This window comes from Stenella coeruleoalba (assembly GCF_951394435.1).
Source record: "Stenella coeruleoalba genome assembly, chromosome: 1".
Classification (NCBI taxonomy): domain Eukaryota; kingdom Metazoa; phylum Chordata; class Mammalia; order Artiodactyla; family Delphinidae; genus Stenella; species Stenella coeruleoalba.
Window position 1 is genome coordinate 25,935,945 of NC_137169.1, and position 11,132 is coordinate 25,947,076.

The 11,132-nt window shown below is 46.6% G+C and overlaps 1 protein-coding gene across 9 annotated transcripts in view; it reads left to right on the forward strand.

Annotated features, from left to right (window-relative positions):
* The window catches only part of AZIN2 (antizyme inhibitor 2), a 34,519-nt gene extending 24,510 nt beyond the window's left edge, over positions 1-10,009 (forward strand). For 8 of the 9 annotated variants that reach the window (XM_079937508.1, XM_079937509.1, XM_079937501.1 and 5 more), the window contains 2 exons: positions 6,143-6,357; positions 9,469-10,009. In XM_079937508.1, coding sequence (XP_079793634.1) covers positions 6,143-6,357; positions 9,469-9,607 — 354 coding nt within the window. In that variant the 3' untranslated portion in view covers positions 9,608-10,009. Of the gene's footprint in view, positions 1-6,142; positions 6,358-8,094; positions 8,173-9,468 lie in introns of those variants that run through there. The other variant, XM_079937506.1, reaches the window with a different exon arrangement.
* The last annotated feature ends 1,123 nt before the right edge of the window (positions 10,010-11,132 follow it).

Sequence of the window (11,132 nt, forward strand, 5' to 3'; positions counted from 1 at the left end):
AGATGGATGGTCTGAGTTGCAGGAAGGAATGATGAGCAAAGGTAGGTAAATATGCGGGTATATTTAAAGGATCACTGACTGGCACCAGCATCACCACCAACAACAATTATGTGACTAGAACAAGACCCTGAAGTTTATTTTACTCTTATGCAACTGTCTGGATGCAGGCAATTCAGAGTTGGTATAGTGGTTTCATATTCACATGGAACCATATGGCTTTCAGCTGTACCTGTTTCTAGGTGTTGCCCCCATCTTGGTAGGTGCATTTTGAAGCTCCAGCCATTATAGGAAATAAGAGAAGTCCCTCTGCCAGTTGTCTTTCAAGGAAATTTCCTGAAAGTACTTATGCTTTTATCTTATGGCCATAACTACCTGCAAGGGAAGTTGAGAAATATAGTCTTTATTCTGGGTGGACATATGCCCAGCAAACATTGAAGATTGGAATTGCTGGGGGTAGGCAACTAGCAGTCTCTGTCACAAACAAGATAGACTAAAACACTGGATAGCAATAGAATGTAAGTTGGGAGGTAGAGTGACCAAGCTGGTCTTCTAAGATTTTGAATTGTTTGAGCAGAAGGTAAAGATATCGATTAATTTTAGACTTTATGTTAGGTATGCATGTTAAAATGTAAATGTCTACAGTAACCACTAAAATAATAGAAGTTTATTAAAATAGTTTGGTTTGGAGAGTGGCATAAAAACATAGACCAGCAAAACATAGTTGAGAGCACAAAAAAGATCCACATATATCTGGAAACTTGATTTGACAGCACTTGCAAAGCATATCATTGGGAATTGTTTAATATATGATGCTAGACCACCTGATTGTCCATATGCAAAAAATGAAACTGGATCCCTATCTTACACCATACATATATATAAATTCCAGAGACCAATATAGGAGAGTATCTGTTTGGCCTTGAAATAGGAAAAAACAGTGAAGAATATCTTTAAAACCAAAAAGGAAGACTGATGTTTGTCTACATTAAAATGAAGAGCTTCTGCTCATCTGTTAGTGAAAGGAAGGAGGCAATCATAAAGTGGGAGAAAAATACTGAAACACATATAATTGATAAGGGATTAGTAGAGAGAATATATGAAGGATTCTTAAAAAGGAAACAGAGACAAATAAGAATCTTATGAAAATAAGGGGAAAAAAGTGAAGCAGAAAGCAATAGAAATAGGGGCAAAAGACTTTAACAGGCAGTTCACAGAAGAGGAAAGCCAAATAGAAAATGCAAAGGTGCTCAACCTCATTGGTAATCAAGAAAATGCAAAGTAAAAGGAAAACAAGATACATCTTCTACCAACTAGATTAGAAAAAAGTGTAAAGCATGACAATATCAAGTGTTGGTGGCATATAGAGTTGGATCTCTTAGATACTGCTAGGTGGAGTTGGTATTTCTACTTTGGGAAACAAGTTGGCATTATTTAGGTAAAGTTAGACATGTGTACACTCTCCCAGCAAGTTCCTAGGTATATATTGCATAGAAACTCTGGGCATGTGTATTTGAAGAGATGTCAGAATGTTCACAGGAGCAATTTCTATAATACAAAACGTTGGAAACAAGCTTAATGTTGTCTTGATGCTGGCTAATAATCAAATAAATTACAGTGTATTCCATACAATGAATTCTATGCAGCTTATTGTGAATTATATCTACATGCATCAGTTGGATGAATCTTGGGAATGTAAGTTTCAAATAAACAAAAAAGCAAGTTGCAGAGATTACATACCCTATATTTCCAATCATATACATTTTAAAAAGTGCAAAATCAAATTCTAAATTGTTTAGGGTTAGGTATACTCATGGAAAAAAGTAAAGCAAAAGAATAATGAAAACAAAATTCTGGATAATGGTTACCTCTGGAGGAGTTTGGGAAGGGACATGTCATTGGGATGGGGATTTCAAAGATAGAGGAAATGTTCTATTTCTTTAGCTGGGCAGTGGGTACACAGATATTCATTTTATCATTATTCTTTTTATTTTACACATGATACAAATGTCCTTTTGTATGAATTAAACATTTAACAAAAAATTGAGTCTGTCACTGCTACTTATTAATATTCTGTGATAGGCTCATGTTTATTTTTTGTCATATTGTTTCTAATGTTTAGAAAGATATCCTGGGAGTTTTAATTAGTCGTAGCATATTTAATCTATTAAACTGGAGAGAATTCTTTTTTGCTTTACTCAGCTTTTCTAGCTAGGAGAGGGTAGAGCTCTTGTATTTTATCTCTCCTTTTAAGGTTTTATTATTTTCTTTGAATAAGTATTATTGTGGCCCAAGTACATCCTTGAGTTTAGTAATGCTTTCATTACTGTTGTGAGTGAAGACGGTCCCCTGTGTGTTTGAGCTGAGACACTGGCTTGCATGCTGAAACTCACTGAGCTCTTCTAGTAACTACCTCTCTCCCCTTTGTTTGCCAGGTGGGCAAGTGTTATCTGCAATGTGATATTTTATTTCTTCACTTTCTCTGTATTGTTTATTTTTTCCCTGCTAGCTATTGCCAGCATTTCTCATGACAGAAAGCTTCAGACTTGGAGCCAGAAGATGTGGGTCTTAGTCCTGGCTCTGCCATATAGTAGCTGAGTAACATTAGGCAAATTACTTAACCTCTCTGGGCCCTGTTTCTCTCGTTTCTTCATCTGGAAAATGAGGGGGCTTAACTTTAATTACTAAGGTTGCTTCTAGTTCTGAAATGAAGCCATTCTAGTGTATCTCCATTAAGTTAAGAGTTGGCTCCTTATTTTAAATAGTTTCTCTTCGTTGTGGGGTTTAGTTTTGTCTGTAGTTTTAATCAAGAAGAGATGCTATAGGCTATTGAATGCCATGTTGACACGTATTGGGAAAATTTAATTTGAATTGTAGATCTATATTTTCCATATTATGATGAAGCCAGTGATTGCCTTGCTCATATCATCCCTGCCTTCCATTTAGAGACAAATTATCTGATCATTGAAAGTGATTCTTTGAATATGAGTGTGGATTTGATTAGCTAGGGATTCATTTTGGATTTTTGCCTATATGTTCACGAGTGAGATTTTGATCATAGGCTTTTATTCTGTTTCCTCTTTTTCCTTTTTTGTGTGCAGCCCTTGCTCATGCCATTTTTTTCCCTTTGAAAATATTTCTGTATACTTTATGCAGTATAGGAGTTAATTGATTTATTGTTTAAAAGTTGGGGAACTATTTAGGGATTACATCAAAGCCATGTGCCATTCTAAATGTTTCACCTTGTTTCATCTGTGGATCTGCTCACCTATTGGGTCTCTTTGAGGAAAGCAGCCATTCAGGTGCAGCTAGGAGGCACCAGGTGTCTGGGACCACCTGGAGTTCTGCTGCTAACCCCCTCTACTGAAGCAGGTCATTTCTTCTAAGTTTTCTCATCTGTAACATGGGAATTGCAACTGCCTCCCAGATGAGGTGTAAAGTAGTGGTGGGCATGCTTTGTAAAGTAGGAACCCTCTGACCTCTCTCTCAGAGGGGGCCCTAGTAGCAGACTGGGCATCTTATATTTTTACAGGTGCCTGTCCATTTCCATTCAGTTTTCCGACTCATAAACAGAGCTGAGACTTACAAGCCTGTCCCCACATGCTTTTGGAACATTTATTTTGCATATTCCTTTTTTGTTTCCTTTTTTTTTTTTAAAGGTTTTAAATGATAATTGCATTATTTCCTGTGAAGTTTTAAAATCTTTCTTTTCCACCCATTTTTAATTTATACCACTACTAAGAAATGAGAGAACTCTGATTATAACTCAAGGGTTCCTTTTTATCTTATTGTGGAAGAATCTTTGGAACCTATTTTCTTAAGGATCCTCATGGATACAATTATATAGCATTTCCTCTCACAATTCTTTAAAGGTTAGCTTATTGGTTTTTTTTGTTTTAAGTTTTTTTAAAATTATTTATTTATTTGGCTGCGTTTGGTCTTCGTTGCTGCGCGTGGGCGAGCAGGGGCTACTCTTTGTTGTGGTGCGTGGGCTTCTCATTGCGGTGGCTTCTCTTGTTGCGGAGCACAGGCTCTAGGCGCGCGGGCTTCAGTAGTTGTGGCATGCGGGCTCAGTAGTTGTGGCTCGCGGGCTTAGTTGCTCTGCGGCATGTGGGATCTTCCCAGACCAGGATTCGAACCCGTGTCCCCTGCATTGGCAGGTGGATTCTTAACCACTGCACCACCAGGGAAGTCCCTAGCTTATTGGTTTTTAAGAACTGGAGCTAAGGGAAATAATTCAGAGCAACTAAGATGAATTTTACTCATTAACAAGAAGCTTGTGAACAAGCTCGTTAAGTTATATGAACAAGGATGTATTGGTTTATCTCGCTTTCCTAGAATGTGAGCTTCATGAGCACAGGAACTTTGTTTTTTTGTGTGTGTGTTCACTGATGCGTCTGCAGCTCCTAGATCAGAGCCTGGCATATAGTAGGTGCTTAATAAGTATCTATTGAATGAATTAATGAGTATAGGATAGTTCTCATGTTTGATTTTAATAACGTGCATGTTTTCTTTATTAATGAGACAGTGGCTTATGCATTACCCTTTTGTCAACTATGAGTATTATTTCTGCTTATGGCACCCATGACTCTTCTCAGTCTGACTCATTCCTGCTCCTGGCTGAGGTACTGAAACACCTTTCCTTCATCCTGCATTGGTTTCCTCCACTGCCTCCTTCTAGGCTCTTTGATGGCTTCCATTCGTACCTTCTTTTTCTTTCTTTTTGGCTCTTCCTCTTTCTCATCACTCATGTATTCTCTATTCATTTATTCATTCATTCACTTAAGAAATATTATTGACAAAAGCACCTACTGTATGCCAGACTGCTAGGCTTGGAGGAGATGGGGGTAAACAAGACTGTCGTGATCTCTGGACTCATGGAATTTATAGTCTGACAGGGAAGACAGGCCTGGGTGATACATTTCATAAATATCTAATCATAAATCATAGTACGTGCTATGATGACAAAGCTTGGGGAGCCTTAGGAAAGCTTCCATGAGGAAGCTGAGATCTAAAGGAAAATTAGGAATTGGTAGGTTTGGAGCCTCAGGGAGTAGCATGGGGATGGCTGGGGCTGGGGGAAGGGAAGCAGGGTTTACCTGGGGAGCCTAGAGCAGCTGGACTAACTGGAACGAGGGGCTTTCAAGGGCATGATTCAGCCAGGATTCGCTTCTGTCCCTCTTTCAGTCATGACTCCTCCTCTAGGACCTGCCTGGCAGGATCCCTACACTGTGACAAACTGCAGTGATATCTTGGTTGTCCGCAAATGGCCTATGTTACAGATTTCTTTCTTGGATTTGGAAGTCACTTAAAAAAAAATAAAAATTTTATGTCATTGTTAGTTGTGTCTTTGGGTAAGTCACTTAACCTCTCAGAACCTTAGTTTCCCTGAAATGGGAGTAATTCTATCTACCCTGTGAGGTCCTCTGTGACCTCTGGCAGGTCACCCTGTGACTGTCTGTGGGAGGCCCGTCTTCCTCACCAGACTGAGAGCCCGAGGGAGGGAGGGAGGGTCGGTCTAACTCACTGGTGTGCTTCTAGCTCCTGTTACCAGGCCTAGCATGGAAGGAGGGGATCGTGGAGGCCTGCATAGAAGAAGGAGCCCCAGGGCTGGGTCCAGAGGACAATCTCTGATTTGAGGGAGGGGGTAGGGCTGCAGAGGGGGGGACTCACCCAGGGTCTGGAAAGTGGCAGACACACCAGTGAAGGCCCAAGCCGGGAGCTGACAGCAACACCAACAATAATAAAGATAGTGCTAACTTACTGGGCCCTTGCCATGTGCCAGACACTGTTCTACATGCTCTACCTGTAGTCATTTATCCTTTCGGTAGCCCTGTGAGGTAGGTACTGTTATTATTCCCATTTTACAAATGAGCAAACTGAGGCACAGAGGGATAAAGTATCTTGCCCAAGGTCACACAACTAGCAAGTATTGGAGTCTGGATGTAAGACCAGGCACTATGGCTTCAGAGTGTAGGAAGCAATGAATGCAGAGAAGTGGGAGGGCCTTAACTGCAGGCTTAGAGGCCCATCAAGTCTTTATTCTATTGGCTCTGGGAGCCATGCAGGCTTCGGAGGGAGGGGGTGCTCAGGCTGTGCACGTATGCCCAGGAAAGCTGACCGTTGTCATCCTTCTCTCCTGCAGAAACCATCCACGGAGCAGCCCCTGTACAGCAGCAGCCTATGGGGCCCAGTGATCGATGGCTGTGACTGCATAGCTGAGGGCCTGTGGCTGCCGCAACTACATGTAGGGGACTGGCTGGTCTTTGAGAACATGGGCGCCTACACCGTGGGCATGGGTTCCCTCCTCGGGGGCGCCCAGACCTGCCGTATCACCTATGCCATGTCCCGGGTGGCCTGGTAAGGGGGCCCTGCTGGGAAATGGAGTGGGGGGAGAAGGGAGCAGCCTGGGCAGAAGCAATAAGGGGAACCCCAGGTCTGGGTCCCTGCTCCTGTGTAACCCAATGTGACAAGTAGCTGTTGGCTGCTGATTCCAAGTGAGGCCTGTGCTTGGCTGTGGCCATGAATGAGACTGAGCTTCCCTTGAGGAGCTCAGAGTCCCGTGAGAGACACAGAAGCAGACAGACACTCCTGATAATGCAGTGCTGGAGGGAGGGGGGCAGGCTCTGGAGGCTTAGAGCCCAGCTCCCAACCCAAGGCCCAGATCTCCCTCCCTGAGGAAGGAAGGATGAAGCCAAAGCCTGGTGGACGAGTGGGAGTTAGGTGGCAGGAGGGGTGGGAAGCAGGTTCCAGGCAGAAGGAACAGGGAGCGAGCATAACTTCAGGAAACTACACGAGGTTGGTCGGGGCTGGAGAAGGAGCAGGGTTGGATCTGGGAAGGAACTTGAAGGAAGTTGAGAGCTGGTTTGAAGCCTGAAAGACCGCTCTGACTACTGGGTGGATTAAGAGAAGACGAGGGCAGATGTAGATAGGGCTGATCACTTGGGTGGCTGCTTTGTGACCTGGGAAAGACAAAGACTCGCCTGCTCACTGAGCTCGCCCACGGCAGGCCAGCAGTGGGATCCAGTGAGGCCAGATGGAAAGAAAACTAACTCTAACCCTAACCCTAACCCTAACCCTAACCCTGAACCGTTGAAACTTTCTGTCAGGCCCTACATTAGGCACCTTTTGACGATTTCCTTTTACCCACACGAACAGAGGTCACTTGCTTGAGGTCACACAGCTGGTCAGTGATGAAGAGGCCCCCTCTTTGGGGGCTGGGGTAGTTGGGAGGGGCTTTTATAATAGGCCCTCAGGAATGAGTGCAGCCTGTGTCCCCAGGGACATGCTGGGTTCCTGAGCCTCTTCCCTGCACCCCCCACCCCCGCCCACCCCCACCGGAACAGTGCTACCAAATGCCAGGCCTGACGGGGCTCAGTATCAAAGTTGCATGTCATTTATCCAGTCAACAAACCTGTTGTTTCTACTCCCTGCAGGGGCACAGGATAGGCTGATGCCACCGTTTTGACATCAGGGGGCTGTTTTGACAAGGCCTAAAAAACAAAAGTAAAAAAACAATAATCACACAGACTTCCTTATCCCATCCTGGCACCGTCACCAGCAAGCACAGTTGGATGAGGCTGCAGGGAGTCAGATGCGCTCATTACTTAGGGACACAAAATTCTGATGTATTGAAATGGCCATGTCAAAAAATTCCCCATATTAAAGGGGCCTCATCAAAATGTCCTACTTTAGAGTCTGGCTCTGTGCTGGGTCCTGGCGGGTAAAAGAGCATCTGAGAACGTGGCGAGCCAAGGCGCAGACCTGCATACACAGACCCTGGCATAGAGAGTGCCAAGGTCACTAGGGAGGGAGGGCCAGCAGGCTGGGGAGGTGGTCAGGGCTGCTTCTCAGGAGGCCTGATGGGTAAGGAGGGCCAGGCAAGCTGACAGGAGGGTCGTCTGGGCCAGGAGGGGTAGGGGCTTCAGAGTCTAGTCCATCCAAGGAGTTTTTAGTAGCTCTGGCTGGCTGGAGTGGACTGTGGGGAAGAATAGATCAAGAAGAAGCTTGGAGGCCCAGGTTGGACTTGATCTTGAAGGCAGTAGGGAGCCAGTGAGGGGTTCTAAGAAACTTATCTTTCAAAACCCATTTTGAAAGATAAGGCGACAGAGGCTCAGACAGAGGGTGCTTGGCCCAGAGGACCTCCCACCTGGAAGGGAACGGCCTGACTGGACTCCGCAAAGATACTGACTACTGATTTGCTGCTGAATTGCACATATCGGCAAAGAGGGAGGCCTTCCTGCAGGTGGGGGACTAGAATAACCTGGAAGTATGAAGGGAGGGAAGGGAAGATGTAGGTGGAAGAGGGAGGGTTTTGTGGGGAAGCAGAACTTGGCAGAAGTAAAGGACAGGCTGTCCTGCTGCCCCTACCCCCAGGCCTCTTGACACTGAACCCAGTACTCTTTCCCTGTCCTCCTACCCAGCGTCCACCCCTCCTCACCAAGTGTTTACCATGTACCAGCCTGCTGTTGGGGCCACTAGGCAGTGAGTAACTCAGACATATCCCCTGCCCTGCTATAGTTGGAGGAATGTCAGGGAAGCAGGCATTGAACCCTTGTTGCTATGAAGGAGTACACTGGGCTGTGGGACTCAGCGAACGGTTGATGATGCAGGCAGAGGCCGGATGTGCACAGGCCTAGGATGAGACGTGAGCCCAAAAGATGGCTGCTGTGGCTGGCAACCAGGCAGCACTGTTGTGTGTGATGGGAGAGGCTGGCAGGGCCCAGATCTTGTGGGGCCTGAGAGTGGAAGCAAACTGCTGGCGACTCAAGAGCAGGGGTTTACGTTTTGGGAAGATGAACCTGGGTCAGAATTGTCCAGAGGGGGCAAGAGCAGATCAGGGAGACTGCACTTTCCCGGCTAGAGATGGTGGTCTCAGCGGGAATGGAGAGAAGCAGGTACCTTTGAGGATGCTCAGGAACTAGGCTCAGCAGGGATCTACTGGGTGTGGGAAGAAGACAACGTGTGGCAAGAGCACGAGCCGTTTATTAACGTGGGGATGTAGGAGAAACAGCTTGTAGAGTTTTTGAGGGGAGGCAGATGATTCTTTTAAAGTACTAAGCTTGGGATATGAAGAACGTGGGCACTGAAGTGAGCATTGGGTTGAGTCCTAGTTCTACCACCTTCTAGGGTAGAAGATGTGACCTTGGGCAGGTGACTTCTGAGTCTCAATTTCCTCAGAGTAAAATGGGGTCGATAACGTCACCCTTACAGGGTTTTGGGAGGATACTAGATACTGTAAGCAAAGTGCCTGGCCCAATAGTGGGCACATCAATGAACGTGGGTTCCTCTCCCTTGTGGGGGTAGACTATGGGGGAGAAGGGAGCAGCAGAGGAAGAAGGGGCAGCAGGCCTTCCCCTGCCCCTGGGTTCTGCGGCCCCAGTGGCGCCAGGTCTTCCAGTGCATCGGCCAGCAGTGCCTGGCCTGCGGGCCCCGTGCTGGCTGCCTCCAGGGACCCCCTCTCACTTGCAGGGAAGCCCTGCGAGGGCAGCTGCTGCCTGCAGAACAGGATGAGGACGCCGAGGGCACGTGCAGGCCTCTGTCCTGTGGCTGGGAGATCACAGACACCTTGTGCATGGGCCCTGTCTTCACCCCGGCGAGCATCATGTAAGCGGGACCTGTCCCCCCGCCCCCGGAGAACCCCAGCGGGGCCGCAGAGACGCCTCTGGGAGCGGAGGGGAAGGTGGCGATTAGGAGCACCCTCTGGCCAGGACTCCGGCGCTCACTCTGCCGGCCCCACGCTCCCCCTGCAGTGTTTCTGCCCTGTAAATAGGACCAGTCTTGCGCTCCCTGTAGTTCAAGTACGCAACATAAATCCTGTGCCTCCCAGTTGTGTCTGCCTCCTCTGCAGCGCCAGGGGCCTGGTCAGCCAGGTATGGGGGTGTTCTTGGGGTCTCCCTTGGTCTGCTTCCTACCTTTGTAAATATGAAGCGAATAAATATTTAGGTTGTTTAATACGCCAGTGGAACCCGGCAGTTCAGTCAACGAAGCAGCCTGGGTGAGGCCAGGGCCGAGACTTCCCCACCCTCCTATGATAACCCCATGCCCTCTGCTTCGGTCCTGACCCGCTGCAGTGTGGGCACCTCCCACTGGCACCCAGCTTCTCTAACTCATCTCTCTCGTCTTCACAAGTTTCCATGCCTGGCTTTGTGAGGAAGGGGGAGCTGTCAGGGTCTGGGGTCGGGGTCACGGTTGTCTCTGTGCGGTACCGGGGCTGCAGCTCATGGCTGGTGAGGGGCTTCTGTGTGAACCCAACAGCCAGCTTAAGTCCCGGCCCAAAGTGGGGAAAACTGAATATTTGACACCGCTTTTGGAAATTCATACCAAAGATAACGAGCAAAGAGGTGGGTCCCTGGGAGGTTCTGAGGAGACTCTGTACCCTTCCTCTCCTTGCAGGTCAGCAAGGCAATCAGAGTAATGCAAATACGTGCTGGTTGGTTTTGCTTATTCAGGCAGTAATTGTTAGAACATGGTTGGCCACAGACTACTGCCACATCCAGTGCCAACGGCTCTGATGCTCACGTCTCCTCAGACACTGGCAGTTCTCTTCAGGACTTCACATTGCTAGGGTCTCAAGCTATGCAACTGGGGTGTGTGAGCCGCTTAGCAAAGGAGTTCAGATTTTAGAGTTCCCCCAGCTGCTACTGGTGACCCTAAAGATTTTTCTTCTGCAATTAAAAAAAAATTGAGATATAATTCACATGCCTTAAAATTCACCCTTTCAAAGTGTAGAATTTGGTGGTTTTTAGTATATTCACAGAGTTTCTGCAACCATCACCACTACCTAATTCTAGAACATGTTAATTACCTCAGTAAGAAACCCCATATCCACTAGCAGTCACTCCCCATTCTCCCCTCCCCCAGCCCTGGCACCCACGAATCTATTTTCCATCTCTGTGGACTTGCCTGGTCTAGACATTTCATTGCGATTGTTTTTATATCTTCACTTGAGCTTCTCACTGGGTAAGCCTAGTACAATGTGTGTTTTTTTTTTCCCACACCACCAAGCAATTCTCAGACACCAGCCGGGCGTCCTACAACTCCACTCAATTCTGACACTACCTACCTAAGAGATAGAATCAGCTCCCACAGGTTAAGGGCTCAGTCCTACAAATCGAACAACAGAGCAAGGAGTC